A 15025-nucleotide genomic window follows, 5' to 3' on the forward strand; every position below is an offset into this window, starting at 1 on the left:
ATGCACGATTGGAATAATTGCATGGTAACAAGGCGCTTGTTGTGAAATTAGTATCTTAAGAAAGTAGTGAAAAAGGCTTTTACTCATGAATACTTCATTATTAGGAGAAAACAGCACAATTTGGGTTCTCCAGACACCTGCTTGGTGTTAGATGACTTCCTTCTCCCCTCCTGCTCCTCACACCTTTCGCTAACGAGTCTCTCCCTTCCCCAAGTTTGCAGCTTGGGGGGGGACGGACAGGGCGAGACCCCCAGCCCCCTCGGGCAGAGCCTGGCCATGGCGGTGGCACCCTGTGCGGGTCCCAGTGCCACCGCCGGCCGTCCAGCCCGGGGATGAGCCCAGAGCCTGGGCCCCCCTGCCCCAGTGATGGGGGGCACGGGGTGGGAGCGAGCAGCAAGTGTGTGGGCACTGTTGTCTGTGTTCGCGGTGGCTGCGACAGCGTGTTTCGAAGGGTGATGTTCAAACTGGCAGAGCAGGGAGAGCCCCGGGACAGCTCGGGGAGCGCCCATCCATGCTTTGCTGCCCAGCGGGTGATGGATGCAGGGTGATGGTACGCAGGCTCTGCCAGCGCGTACCCAAGGCCACCGCACAGCTCCCTTGCACTGCTTGCCAATGCCGCCGGGGCATGCAGGAAACATCCCAGATGGCTCTGGGAGGGCACGATTCCCCCACAACGGAGCAGGTGAAATGATGTACCCAGCCGTGCCACCCAGCCGTGCCACCCGGCCGTGCCACCCAGCCATCAGTTCAGCCGGGAGAGCGATGGCTCAGAAGCTGCGATGCTGGAGGTTGGGCACCGCTGCCTGCTTTTCTGCTGCTCCTGCCGATGTCTCCCTGCCCTCTCCAAGCGGGAATATCGCTCCCTGCGCCAGCCGGAGCAGTGGGAGGGTGTCAGCAGCAACTGGTTATAATTCATGCCCTCTGCGGTGGCTCGTGAAGGATGTACAATTAGCAGAGCGGTGGCGGCGATGACTTTGGCCTGACCCCTCCAGCTTTTGTCGAGCAGATTTTGATGCCAGCTGGGAGCTGGCGACAGATCCCAGGACCCCGAGCGGGATTTTAACGCCATCTTTCCCCAGCCTTGGCCGGAGCTGGCGGGGTAGCTCTCTGCTGGGAGGCGCCGGCTGGCACGCCGGCAGAGCGGTCTGGCGCTGCTAGGAGTGTGGTGCCGGAGGGATGCCCTGGCTCTGCCCCATTCCCCGGCGGGAAGGGCAGAAAGCTTTGCAGGAAGCACAAATCATCGACTGAGACCTTCGTATTTATTTTTTATACATTCATATGTATTTAAGGCTTTCAGAATTATTTATTTATCTCCAAAGGAGCAAAGGACTCTGAGCAGTGTGTGCTCATGGTCGGCACTGGGAGCTCACCACCTCCAGCTCCTCTGCCTGGGGAGCGGCTGGGTGGGCAGGAGGGTGGTGGGCAGCGGGGCGGGCAGGTCCCCTCGCCTGACCGGTGTGTCTCTTCTCTCGGCAGGGCGCAGGCCGGTGGTGGGGGCGGCGTTGCCCGCCGGGAGGCCCAGACCATGCTGGCCTGCCTGCAGAGGACCCAGAACCCCCCAGCCCAGCACCTCGCCTGCCCCAACAAGGCGCTGGAGCCGCGCAAGTGTAAGTGCCCGGGGGTGCGCGCGCCGCTTTGATGCTGCTTCTTTTATTGAAAAAGACATTTATTTAACTGATAATTAAAAAGAGCAGGAGAAGGGGGGCGGGGGGGGGGGGAAGGAGACAAGATAGGCAAATTAAATTGGGTTGCTCTGGTTGATAAGTCGAACTTCAGAAAATGTTGCAGAGCTGTCTGGGAAGCACAGCGGCGGCGGCAGAGGATGCTGCTGTCGCCCGCTCCGCGGCCCTCCAAACCTCCCAGGCCCTTCCCCCCCTAATTACTTTCCCCATTTTGCTGCAGCTCGCCTTCCCCAGGAGCTGGCCTTTCAGATAAGCTGTAAACTAGTTACATTAAAATGGGATCCAAAAGGTCACTCCAGTAAAGCACCTGTCTCTCCCAGCCTTTGTCTCTCAATCCAAACCATGATTAAATGTATATTTAATGAGCCTGCTTTAGGCAGGCGTGTTTGACCTCCCCGGCTGGGAAAGACGCATTAAGATTCTCAAGTGATGAATGTGTGTTTTAAAGAGGGGAGTGGATATTTTTCTGCTGGTCTCAGTTGGATTTTTAAACATTGCCGGCTGAAGACAAATCAGCTGCTAAAGCTCTGCTTGTTAGTCTGTGACAGCCCCCGGGCATTTGTTTAATGATCTGTATTTTCCCGGAGATGTTTTTTCCCCTCTACCTGAGCACCCCAACGCTGCCGAGTGAGCCGGGCGTGGGGTTTGGGCGATGCTCAGCCACTCTGGGGACCCCCAGCATTGCTCCGGCAGGGCTTGGGTCACACTGGCGGGCAGGGAAGTTATTTTTTGGGTGAAGCTCCCCAAGCTCCAGCGCAGCATCGCTACAGGGAGCACATCACCCAGGCCAGAGGCAGGGTGATGGGCACCCACACATCCCAGCATCACAGGTGGGGAAGCATTTGTGTGAGCATCAGCAATCGCAGGGGTGGGTGGGATCGGTGCCCCCCAAGCTGTTTGTACCCGAGCACCCATTGGGGTGTCAGGTCTCGGCGAGTCTGCAAAGCGGGTGGGTGTGTGCGGGGACCCCTGCGCGCTTGCGCTGAATCGGAGCTCGTAGTGCCGCTTGCGTCTCCTTATTAGTGTCTGGAAGGAAAACGGATGTTGCTCTTGTAAAATTATTCCTAATCCGTCACGCCTGAGCAGCGCACAGCGGCGCAGGGCTGGCGTGAGGGTCCGGCTCCCGGTGCGCCTCGTTGCCACAGGCTAATTAGCTCAGCCGTGCCCGCACGGTCCGAGAGCCTGGGGTTTTCTGGAGACCTAGCTGTGGCTCAGAGCCAGGGAGTGTCTCCAGGAGCACCCTCCTGCCGAGGGGGCTGGTGTCCCCCAGCGTTTCCCACCCTGCCAAAGACCCTCCCGGAGAAGATGCTAAAATAAGGAGGTTTGGGGAGCTGGAGCCTGTGTGTGGTGTTGCCACGTGGCAAGGCACCCATTGGTGGGGAGAGCTGCTCATGGGTGCAGCCGCCCACGTCCTGGGAGGGTCCCAGCCCCGGGGTGCCGGCTGTCCCTGAGCTGTGCCGGTGGGACGAGGGCCAGTTGTGGAGGTCTGACCCCAAACCAGACTCCGGCAGGCACAGGTGACCGGGGCACTGGGGTTTTTGGCTGATCGTGCCCCATCCCTCGGGACAGGACTGGGCTCACCCGGGTCTCTGAGGCTTCCCCCTGGGGTGGGCGGTGTGCGGCGATGTTCACACTCCCCAGCTGGACGCCCACACCGCGCTCGCTGCTGGCCACAGCCGGCCAGGTCACCTTAATCAAAGTTTAGCTGCCCGTATGTTTCCGCTCATTATGGGCAAATCCAGCACGTCTCGCTCCTCTCTGCCTCCTGCTAGTGCAAATTAAATTGCAGGTGACATCCAGGGCCACGCATCTGGTTTGGAATACGGTTTTCTCTTCTTTATTTATGGCACCTACGGTAAACACGGCGCAGAGGGGCCGGCGAGCCGGCACGCAGGGCCGAGCCTCCTGCCGCCTCCTAAACGCCTGCATAGGTAATCGACAAAGATAGTGTTCTCTTAAAACGAGGCACAATTTAGAAGTGCCTCTGATTACTTAATTTGCTCCTGAGTATCTCAGTAATTATCTTTATGGGTCTTATTTCTGTCCTTTGGCATTGTTTCTGTCGATATTAAATGAGTCTGGCTCTCGGCACATTGGCCGTCTGGCCCAGCACCACTGTGAAATCCTATTATCCTGCCTGCGCTGCTGATTAATTTTTGTATTAATTTCACGTAAAAGGTGAGCTGACTAATTTTCCTGCCCATGCTGGGAGCTGACGGCCCTGGCGCCTTCATCCCCCAGTTCTGCCCCTTCACTGTCCTGCTAATTACTGTCCCCCCGCCTTGGTGCCCCATGTGCCGGTGTGGACGCATCCCAGCGGGCTCGGTGCATCCCACAAAATCCATCCCGTTAAATGCCGTAGGTGACTTTGCCGCAGCGCTCACCGTTGCTGGCACATGGCAACAGCCGCTTTCCCTCGCTGGAAATCCCGGGGCTGCACCGCGGGCACCGGCCCGGCACGGCAGCATTGCGTCCTCGAGGAGGATGCAGGAGGCAGCAGGAGGGTGCCCGGAGCCCTGCCAGCCCTGGCTGTGCCTGCCCGCCTCCAGACGAGGAGCAGGAGCCTGAGGAGAAGCCGCATCCTCAGGAAAATATCACGTCCAATTAACTCCAGCAGCCTGGTCCCTTTTGATTTTATTCTGTGCGCATTACAGGAATCCTGAGCTTTATTTAAATTATAAATCAAATAATACCACTCTCGGCTTGGCCAAACTCTTTGCTGCTCTTGCTCTCTGCAGTAATGTAGCGGTGGCTTATATTTAATTAAATGTTACTTTCTATGTGCCCTCCTTCAGCCTGCACTGCTCTGCCGTCAGCCTGGGGCTGGGCGTGTGGCTGGGGGGTGCAGGATGCATGCTCTAGTAAGGGGGTGGGATCCGTACGGAGCTGGGAGTTACGCGGAGCTTCCCGAGCTCCCTCCGTGCTAACACCGCATTTCGCCACGCGAGCATCAACCACCACCTCTCACCGCGCGCATCCTTCTGGCGGGCCTGGATCTGGAGCCCAGCCCCACTGGCCTCATGCCGGGGGTCCCGTGGGACCTCGCACCTCGGCCCCATGGGGATGGGGTAAGAAACGGCTCTTAGGGGGTGGTGTGACCCCTCCCAGGGCTCCGGCTGGGTGGTTAAAACGCTAATGAGAGGTGATGGCAGGGGCTCAGGCTGCAGCAAAGCGCCAGGGACCTGGCTCCAGGGTCACCCACACCTCTCCCAACTCACCCGTGGGGACTCTCATCAGTGATAAAACTGCTTAATTGCATATGGGATAAAGCCCCGTTTAATGGCTTCTCGTTACCCAATTCTACTTATTCCAAGGGCATTTTCATTAAAGTAGCTGCAGCAAGGCTCTGCTTTTGTACACACCCATAAAATATCATTTTAATTTCATGAGGGGTTACACATGAGTGAAATAAGATTAATTCTTTCATTTTCAGTTTCTGGAAGGGATCGGTTAATGATGGTTCTGTGTATTTATATACGTGCCATAAAAAGGAGTTCAATTAACTGCTGTGCCCAAAATGTGCTGTTGACTTGCACTTTCCCTGCCAGGAAACGCTGCAAAAACACTTTTCGATCGGTCACGTGAGCGGTGGGAGATGGATGGGTGAGGGGGGGCTGCTCGGTGCCGGGGCAGCCTCTCCGGGTGGGACCATCTCCCACCAGGTCAGAGCCCTGGTCTTTGGATGGGCTTTGCTGGTAACACCCCGGCATACGAAGGGGTTTTAGTTTGTGTCCAAACTTTCCAGGACCACACCGGTCCATCAACCGCAGAGCAGGTTCCCGGGCACCAGTGGGGCCGTGTGTGCCTGCAGACCCGGGGACGGGGCACCCGCTCCCCACAGCCTGCCCCAGGGGTGCCCACCCTGCTCCCCTCAGCAGGGACGAGGTGCTGTGCGCGCCGGCCGCCACACTTGGTGTGCAAAGCCTGTGTCTTAAAATGAATCAAATACTAATTTAGTGTCGATGGCGGAGCGGAGGGGCTGGGGAGTGGCTGGGCTGAGCTGCAGGGCTCCCAGCTGCGGTGGGGTCCCTTGTGGTCCCGGGGTCCCCTTGGTGGCTGCGTGGTGGGATGGCATCAGGGGGCCTTCGGGGTGGCATCGGGGCTGTGTTGGGGCAGTGTTGTTTGTCAGAAGGGTGGCATTGGAGCAGTACTGGGGTGGCATTAGGGTAGCATCAGGATGGCATTGGGGCAGCATTGGGGTGGCCCTGGGATGGCATTGGGACAGTATCAGGATGGCATTGGGATGACATGGGAGTTGTGTTGGGGTGGCCTTGTGGTGGCATCAGGGCTGTACTGGGTGGCATTGGGGCAGTACTGAGGCAGCACCATGGTGGTGTGTGGGTGGCATCTGGGTGTCATAAGGGTGGCATTGGGGCAGTATTGGGGTGGCACTGGAGTAGCATCAGGATGGCATTGGGACAGCATTGGGGTGACGTTGGGATAGTATTAGAATGGCATTGGGGTGGCATCGGGTTTGCATTGGGGCGTCATCAGGATGGCATTGGGGCAGCATTGGGGTGGCACTGGGATGACGGGATAGTATCGGGATAGCATTGGGGTGACATCAGGGTGGCAATGGGGCAGCAGTGGGGTGGCATTCTCATGGCCACGCCTCCCTGCGTGCCTCCTGCCCGGCGCCGTTTGCCTTTGCCGCGCCGGTGGACGCGGTGGCACAGTGCGCGGCGGCGCGCGGCGCTAATACCTCGTGGAGGAGACAAATGGGAAGTGACACGTGTGTGTGTAGACGGGTATTTGTGGTGACGCTTTGACTGCAGATAATAAAGTGCTCGCCCTGAGGTGATCCAATTCAGCAGCCGCCTCGGCAGAGCTGCGCGCCGTCGAGGGGGAGAAGAAAGGGGAGGAAGAAAGGCCCGTCTGAAATGACATGTCAGCCTAAAAAGGGAACGTGTTAACGGATGAATATCTGGGGACGGCGAAGCCCGGCGCTTCCCTTTGTGCTTTGTCATGAATTTTGTTGTCTTTGCAGATTACGGCTCCTGCGCGGCTGCCGCGCGGGGTTTGCCACCTACGTTTATTCAGATGGATTTCTCCCGCTATTATTTCTGTAGTTGGTTTTAATTTAAGCCCCCGAAGACGGGGTGCATTTGTCTCAGCTCCTCGCACCGAGGATGCTCTGCTGGCGGATGCTTTTGTCCTGGCTCCACGCCGGGGGCCGGGGCATGGGCCGTCCTGCAATGGGGGGTCCTGCAAGCAGGGACGCAGCATATTTGGGGGCAGCCATGGTGCTGCTGAGGGTGCTGGTCATGGGTGGCTGCCGCCCCTGCCGGGGCTGTGCTCACGGGGGGCCGGGGACCACGCCGGTGCATGGGCCCCCTGCCGCATCCGCCGCGGTGCGGTGGCCTCTGCGCCACCCATCCTGGGGACACCGTCACCATAGAAACCACCGCACTTCACAGGGTGGGAAAGCTGGTGCAATGTGACAGCAGCCCAACCTGCCTGGCGCAGAGCGAGTGGCGGAGGGGAGCAGCGCCAACGGCCCCCTCTGCCCCACTGTGCCCCAAAAATGGCTCACGGGGGACCTGCGCCGGCTCCCGCGGCCACTCTCCCTGGGGCTGGGGGCTGCACACCCCCATGCCCACCCACAGGTCACCCTGGTCTGGGCAGGGCAGCATCCCCCAGCGACCGCCCTGGTTCTGCCCAGTACCCCCTGAGGTTTGCCCTGCCCTTGGCACCGGGCACCGGCTCCAGCATCGCGCTCCCTGGCCCCGGCTGCGCTCCGGCCCCGCGGGGCGGGCAGGGGCGTCCTGCCGGGAGCTGCTGCCTGCGGGGCAGGGGCGGCCGGTTCCTGCCCAGGCAGCTTTGCTGCCTGGGGCTTGGACCCAAACTTCAAGGACTTTATTAATTTGTTAAATGTACCAGGTTTTGTTTGTTTTCTTCCAAGTGTTTTCCAAATATTTAGGTTTCTTCCAAGTGTTTTGCAAATATTTAGGGTTTAGCTCTTCCAAAATCTGCTCTGAGTGTTGCAGGCAGAGAAAAAGGGGATTTTTGATGCTTTTTGAAGCTTCAAAGACATTGGGATCTCCTTGCTGTGAGGGCAACAGGGAGCCTGGTCCCAAAGCCAGGAGATGAGCTCTTGACTCTTGCAGAGTTTAATTCATTTGGAGGCTGTAGCACTATTATTTTTTAATATCAGCTGTTGGCACACCAATCACTGAGCGACAACTGAGGTCCCCGGCATCTCCTCCTGCCTCCGCCTGGCGCTCTCAGCGTCGCTCCCTTTCCCACCTCCTCCTGCCCCGTGCAAATTAAAAATCCTGCTTAATTGCTGCCCTTTTGCCCCCCCGGCTCAGGGAGGCAGAGCAGGAGCAAAACACCGGCTCAGCGTTGGAAACACCAGCGCTTTCCTGTAAGAGGGGCAGGGCAGGACCGGGAGGGAGGGCAAGGTCCGGCAGGAGGCTGGGCAGGGCAGGGTGGCCCCCGGGAAATGCCCTTTACCCTTGCCAGGGGCAAATGTGGCGGTGGGACCAGGTAAAGCCAAGGTGGGCAGAGCAGCCGGGACATCACATTGCAGTTCCAGGCAGAAAACCGTGGTCAAGCCCTCGCGTGTTCCTCCTGACCGGCTGCCCGAGCGGCGGGCACGGTGCCAGCCGAGCATCCCTGGCAAACCCACCTGGGCACGCCTGAGCCCACCTGCGGTGCCGAGCTGCGACGCTGCCCGGGTGCAGGACAGACCTGCCCGGAGCAGGAGAGGGGCTGCCAGATGCGGCATGCCAGGTGCCTGGCATGCCACGGCACAGGGAGGAGGAGCTGGCATCGGCTTGGCCGTGCCAGCAGTGGGAAGCAGCCTGCCGCTCCGAAGGTCCCGGCACGGACAGGCCGGATCCCCAGCACCAGGCTGGTCCTGCTGGGCGGCTCTGGCCATCTTGCCCTCCCCAGGATGGGGTTAGCCCCAAGACAGAGGGCTGTCCTACTGCCGGTTGCCCTCTGTGGTGGAGCAGCCGGGACGTGCCCGCAGTTTGCCCGGGGCTGTGCCGTAGCAGGAGGAGCACGGCAGCCGTGGCAGGAGGAGCACGGCAGCTCCGGCGGCTGATGGCAGCCCTGGCAGCGGCTCCACTCCCATCTGAAAAAGGGGTGAAAAGCGTTTTCCTTTGGGGGTACGGGGAAGTGAGGCCCGAGCGAGGCACCAGGTAGCTTCCAGCCGCAGCTTTGCCTTCGGCAGCGTTATAAAGATTTACTGCTGAGATTACTTCTTTCATTTCGTGCAAAATATTTTAGTGCTTTCGATGTGTAAAAATAAGGTTTGTCCCATCTTATCTCACAGAGGAGTGAAGGAATGGAGGAGAGGGAGGGAGCTCATCTTGCCTGTGGCAGGCAGCGCATGTCTTTCGTGCCGACTGTTAACCAGTTAGGTGCCACATGCTGCTGCCACATCCTTGCTCAGCTTGTCCCCACTGAGTCCTCGCTCAGGGCTGAGGTGCTGCCAGCGCTGAGCGCCGGGATGTACCCCTCCATGCACCCTGATGTCCTGCTCGCCATCCCCTTCCAGAGCGGGGCAACCACCCAGGGAGCACAGCATCTCCTGCAGCATTATGGCCTGGAAATTAAAGCCATAAATTGCTAGTGCGTGAGCTCGCCCTCCTCCAAGGAAGAGGGGGCCCAGCCAGGGATGCTGCTGCCAGCACCAGGCCGGGGGACACCCAGGGTAGCTGGGCTGCGGGAGCAGTGTGGAGCATCCTTCCTGGTGCTGAGCATCCTTCCTGGTACCGAGCATCTTTCCTGGTACCGAGCATCCTTCCTGGTCGTGAACATCCTTTCTGGTCATGAACATCCTTCCTAGTACCAAGCATCCTTCCTATTACCAAGCATCCTTCCCAGTGTCAAGCATTCTTCCCATTATCAAGCATCCTTCCTGATGATGAGCATGCTTCCCAGTGCTGAGCATCCTTCCTGGTGCTGAGCATCTTTCCTGGCGCCGTTTTGATCTCACAACTAATTTAACCGAGCAGACACTGATTGCCAGAGCCCCGATGCTGCCGCTCCTGTGCTGTCACCGAGCTCCTCGGGTGCCGAATTGTTCGCCTGACTGACAGCTGAGCAGCCCAGACAGGTCTATTATTTCTATGGGGCCTGGGCCCCGCGGGCCTGCAATTTAGGTCTGCGCTATTAACCCTGCCTTGTTCTCCACTTTGTAACTGCTTTAGTGCCTTTAAAAGTGTACAGTTAAAATCAGGGTTAATTAGGGGCCCGGCAGCTGGGCTCGCCGGCGCCCATTGTGTCCCAGCGGAGCTGGGGCCGGGGTAATTGGGGACTGTTGTGGGTTTGTGCCGGCTGACTCCTGCACAGCACAAGCCCTGGATCGTTGGCCTCCGGTTAGCCGTGGTCTCTCCTGCTGTAAGGATGGCTTTGGTTAGCTTCCCTCCCCTCCTTTCTCCCCATCGTTCCTTCTTCCCCAGCCCTTGCAGGCTGTGGCTGCAGCCAGGCACAGTGCAGGGGACCCCGGGGACACCGGGAATGCTGGGGATGCGGAAGATGCAGGGGATGCCAGGGATGCCAGGGATGCTGGGGATGCAGGGGATGCAGGAGATGCTGGGGATCTCCATCCCAGTCGGACATTTTGCAGAGACCTAGCTGCTCTGGGCACAGTGGGGCTGGAGCTCCCAGACCCATAAACCAAGATTTATTCTGGATCACGGCACCAGTGGGGTCTGGGATTTACATCTGTGTCTCGAACTGGGTTTGGTGGCCAATTTGCTAAAGTAAAAAGTTGTTTAGCTGGAGGCGTAATCTTATAAGCCTGTGCTGCCATTATAATGGCTTCTCGTTTCTGCCTGGCTTTCCAATAATGCTTTGAGCAGAAGCTCGGAGTAATATAAAAAGCCATCGGATTATTACTGCGGGCGATGCATTTTCCATTTACAGTAATAAAATACTGAAGAAACAAAACAATTTAAAATTCCAATAAAATTCAAAACAAATCTTTGGCTGCTGAGCAGATTCAATTATTTAGCTGTTATTGAGTGCAGGCTGGAAAAATAGAACAGGTCAGGGAGGGAGGGGGAGCCGGGAGCTGGGGGTGTGCCGGCTGCATCCCATGGGAACGCCAGCAAGGGAGGGAGCCGGGAGCTGGCGAAACATCTTCTGGGAGAAGTGGCTGTCAATGGGTGCCTGTCCCCGGGCCGGCACGCTGCCGGTGGCTGGGTTTGGTTTAGGGCTGGCGAGAGCCAGGGCTGCTCATGGCAATAGGCCTGGCTCAGCCTGCTTGTGTGTCGGCAGCCGGTGGAGGTAAACCGTGCCAGCCGGGGGTCCGCGGCACATCCCACCCAGCCCTGGCATGACGGCTCCGATGGTTCAAGTTTAAGAGGAGGGGGGCAAAGCTCACGGCGAGTGGCTGGTGTCAGGGCTGCCTGCGCCTGACGGGTGACGGCGGTGGTTCGGAGAGTTTGCATCTCACAGTAATTACAGCCCGTTAGAAAGCAGTAATTACTGCGGAGAGGGGGAGCGGCGGAGCCGCGCAGCCGCCAGCGTGCCGGGAACCACCGGGAAATCGGTCGCTCTGTAATTTTCCCGGCGGGGGTTTGGTGCGTCACCCTGATATGTGACAACACACCGAATTGGTGGCTTGTCACATCCAACCCATCTGGCACGAAGAGGTGACAAAGGCAGCTCCCGGCTCCCCCCCGGCCATCCATGGTCAGCCATGGCACTCCCTGGGCACACACCGGCACTGGGGCTTGCGGGTGGGATGCCCACGGCCAAGCTCGGCTCAGCTCTGCCCTTCCCGCAGCAGTGGGCAGCGCTGGGGGGGCTGCACGGGACTGTCCCAAAAGCGTCACCTGCAGCCCTGGTGCTCAGGGACAGGGCTTTGGTGACTCGCACCGGGGAGCCATGGTGCCTGTTGGTGATGCCACCTCCCTCCCTCCAGCAATGGCCCCTTTTTTTTATTTTTTTTTGCTTGGAAAGGAGCATTTCTGTGGAATGGGCTCATTAGGGATTCTGCAAGTGTCACCAGCTAATTAGTGTCATGTTAATTGAGTATTCACGATGCTGCCACCTCCAAGGACAGCGGTGCCGGCATGAAGGGGAATGCAGATGTTCGTGGCTCACCGTGCCGGCAGGCCGCGGTGCCGTGCCGTGCAGCTGGGCAGGCAGGGTCCCGCTCTCAGCGCCCTGCGCCCGCCGGCTCGCGGGGTGCCTGTGCCTGGCAGCACCCAGCGTGCAGCCTCGCGTGCACCCGTGCTGCTCGCTGGCTGCTCTGCAGGTGCCACCTGGGCTCGGGAGCTTTACAGAGGTTGGATGGTCGATGCCCGGGAAGTGCCCAGCAGGGCTGTGGCACAGCCCAGGACGCCGCGTGCCTGCACGTGTCCCGCCGTAGGGAGCTGCTGATGCCATGCCTCCTGTCTCCCGGCAGCTACATTAAATCCTACTCAAAGGCCTTGGTTTTAATTGGCTTAATATACTCGTTAATAACAATGTCTATTTAAGACACCTGTAAAAAGCCCATAACATTAGCTTAATGGGAGGAATGACTGGTGAATGCTCTGCCGTTCTGCCTGTTAAATTACTGCTGCACCGCTCTGATGGAGAGGACGGAGAAAGGCCACAGCCTCACTCCTGCGTCTCCCTAAACATCACGCTGCTGCCTGGGGGGTGTCGTGGAGTCCTGCAGCTGCCAGTGCCCAACCTTCCCCCGAAGCCTGGTTTTAACACCATGCCTGGTTCCTCTGGGCAGACCTGTGTGTGCAGGCAGCTGTGGGCACCGTGCCAGAGCATCACTCGGAGCAGGACTGAGACGCGTTGCAGACCAATTTAACGGCTTCGTTAGGTGTGCTGAATGCACCCGATGGCACAGCTCTTCCACAGAGACTTTGCCACCCAGCACACGGTGGCATCAGGAATCACTGGACCTGGTGGCATCCACAGCAAAGCGCTCCTCAGCATCCCCGCAGGGATGCCCAGCGCCTGCAGTCCCCTTCCCCCGGGTACCGCGGGGCTGCGCTGCCTGGGAGCCTCCAAAATTCCCTGGCAGCAGGGGAAGTGTCCCTGGGAGGGCTGGGGCTCCTCGGTGGGGGGTACCAGCCCCAAACCCCCCTCAGTTTCAGCATCTCTTCCATGCAAAACCTGGCTCCTGGCAGGCGCTGGGTCCAGCATCCCCCAGGTGCTGCCGATGTTCCCCAGCAGGGCCGGGGATTTTGGGACCAGCTCGGGTCGTCCCCCATGCGCCGGCGTGTGTGTGCATGCGCCTGTGTGTGTGTGGAGATTTTAAACACCTAATTTATTCCATCTATTAGATAGATTTTGTAGATTTAATCATTTTCACAGTTGGTGGCTCATTGGATACTCAAGATAAACTCCAAATGAAAGTATAATGGGTACGACAAATGAGTTTTCACACCAGAATGGCAGAAACTTGCTCGAGAAAGAGTTTGAAAGGAACAAAAATATATACATATATAATTTTTTTTTTCTGCAGTGGCTTTTGCTGACTCCAGTAGGTTACCACAGTTAATTTCACCAGTTTTGTTCATCTGTAAAATTGCATAAAAGTGACATTTTTGTGCTCATTATAGGAACTGCTGATTTATGGCTGGTAAATGCAATGCTTTTCCATTTTTGGTGAGGTTCTCGTAGCAGCGCAAAGCACCCATGAAATTGCTTGTATAATGTAGTTTAAATCCAATCTCGGAGAAAGATTCCCCCGTTGGGTAAAGTGACATTTCCATTCTCCACACTGAGTTTATTTTAGGCCACTTAGAAGTGACTCTGTCAGCGGGAGGGGGCAGGTTGGTGCCCTGACCTGCTTTCTGCTGGGAGCGGGTGGGAGCCGGGGGGGCGATAGGTGCCAGGTCCCCTTCCTCCCGGCAGCGCCGGATTCACCTTATGCTTTGCTCCCACAGGCGAGACGGCGGCACCCATGCATTCCCCGCGCTACCCCAGCCCCGCTGAGCTGGACGCCTACGCACAGAAGGTGGCCAACAGCCCACTGACCATCAAGATCTTCCCCACCAACATCAGGGTCCCCCAGCACAAGCACCTTAACCGGACGGTCAATGGCTACGACACCACGGGGCAGCGCTACAGCCCCTACCCCCTGCATGCCAGCGGCTACCAGGGTCTCCTGGCCATCGTCAAAGCCTCCGGCAAAAGCGTGGTGAAGAACTCGGAGGGGAAGCGGACTAAGCTCTCGCCCGCCCAGATTGGCATCGCTCCCTACCCTGTGTCAAGCACTTTAGCTCAAGGTCCCTCCTGCGCCGGGCAGCTCAGCTACCACGGCGGCCAGAAGCAGCTGGAGGGTCCCGTGCCCCCCAATGTGACGGTGGCGGCCTCTGTGCTGCCACTGGCGGGCAGGAGCCTGGCCCTGCCGCCGTCCAACCTGCCCTCCATCCAGAGCATCATCTACCAGATCAATCAGCAGTGCCAGGCGCAGGGCGCCCAGCCGGGCTGCCCGGCCGTCGTGGCCGCCAACCCCAGCCCGGCCAAGCACGGCGCCTTCCCCGGCGCTGCCGCATATGCCGGCGCCGTCCTGCCAGAGTGCCGCAAGGGTGCCGAGCTGGCACTGGGCTCCAACCCAGCTGCGGCCCTGGGACCCAAGGCGGGCGTCTACCCTGAGGGCATGGACTACCTGGTCTGGCAGCAGAAGCAGCAGCAGCAGCACCTGCGAATGTACAGTGGGGGCAGCGGCGGCGGGGGGGCCCTCAGCAAGTCCCCTGAGACGTGTGCGGGCGCCTCGCGCCCCTACGCCCTGGGCAGCGCGGCCGAGAAGGTGAGCTCGTCCCCCTTGAACTGCATGCATGGCAACTTCTCAGTGGGGCAGTACTTTGCCCCTCCCTGGAACAGCATCTTGGTGACCCCCAACAGCGACTGTTACAACCCGCCGGAGCTGGGGGCCGGGCCCCGCGAGCTGGGGGTGCCCCCCGCCGAGGGGCTGCCCAGCAAGACGCTCTGCAATACCTCCATCCTCAGCAGCAGCCTCCAGTCCCTGGAGTATCTCATCAATGACATCCACCCGCCCTGCATCAAGGAGCAGATGCTGGGCAAGGGCTACGAGACCGTGTCTGTGCCAAGGCTCTTGGACCACCAGCACGCCCACATCCGCCTGCCCGTCTACAGATAAGGAACCGATGCTGCTTTTCCCAAACCCAGGGCGAGGACTTTGGCACGAGCCGTGCTCCCTTCCGGCACCGCGCGGGTACCGGACCGTGGCAGCGAGGGCGGGGGGATGGGGAGGGGGACACAGGCTGCCGAAAGGGCTCCCGGGACACTGGCATTTCACTGGGGTCCCCAGACTGGATACACCTGCAACCCGCTGGAAGCCGAGGCCGAAGGACCGCTTGTCTATATAGCTCAGAAATCATTTTATCTCCACGAATGTGAACAGGGAATCG

The 15025-nt window shown here is 58.9% G+C and overlaps 1 protein-coding gene across 1 annotated transcript; it reads left to right on the forward strand.

Annotated features, from left to right (window-relative positions):
• Positions 1–1501: 1501 nt before the first annotated feature.
• FAM222A (family with sequence similarity 222 member A) lies at positions 1502–14754 on the forward strand (the record flags this gene model as incomplete). The annotated part of the gene is made up of 2 exons (XM_082324946.1): positions 1502–1607; positions 13538–14754. The coding sequence occupies exons 1-2, from the start codon at positions 1526–1528 to the stop codon at positions 14752–14754; spliced, it is 1299 nt and encodes a 432-aa protein (XP_082181072.1). The 5' UTR covers positions 1502–1525.
• Between the last annotated feature and the right edge of the window lie 271 nt (positions 14755–15025).

This window comes from Platalea leucorodia, assembly GCF_965183815.1.
Source record: "Platalea leucorodia genome assembly, chromosome: 12".
NCBI classification, from domain to species: domain Eukaryota; kingdom Metazoa; phylum Chordata; class Aves; order Pelecaniformes; family Threskiornithidae; genus Platalea; species Platalea leucorodia.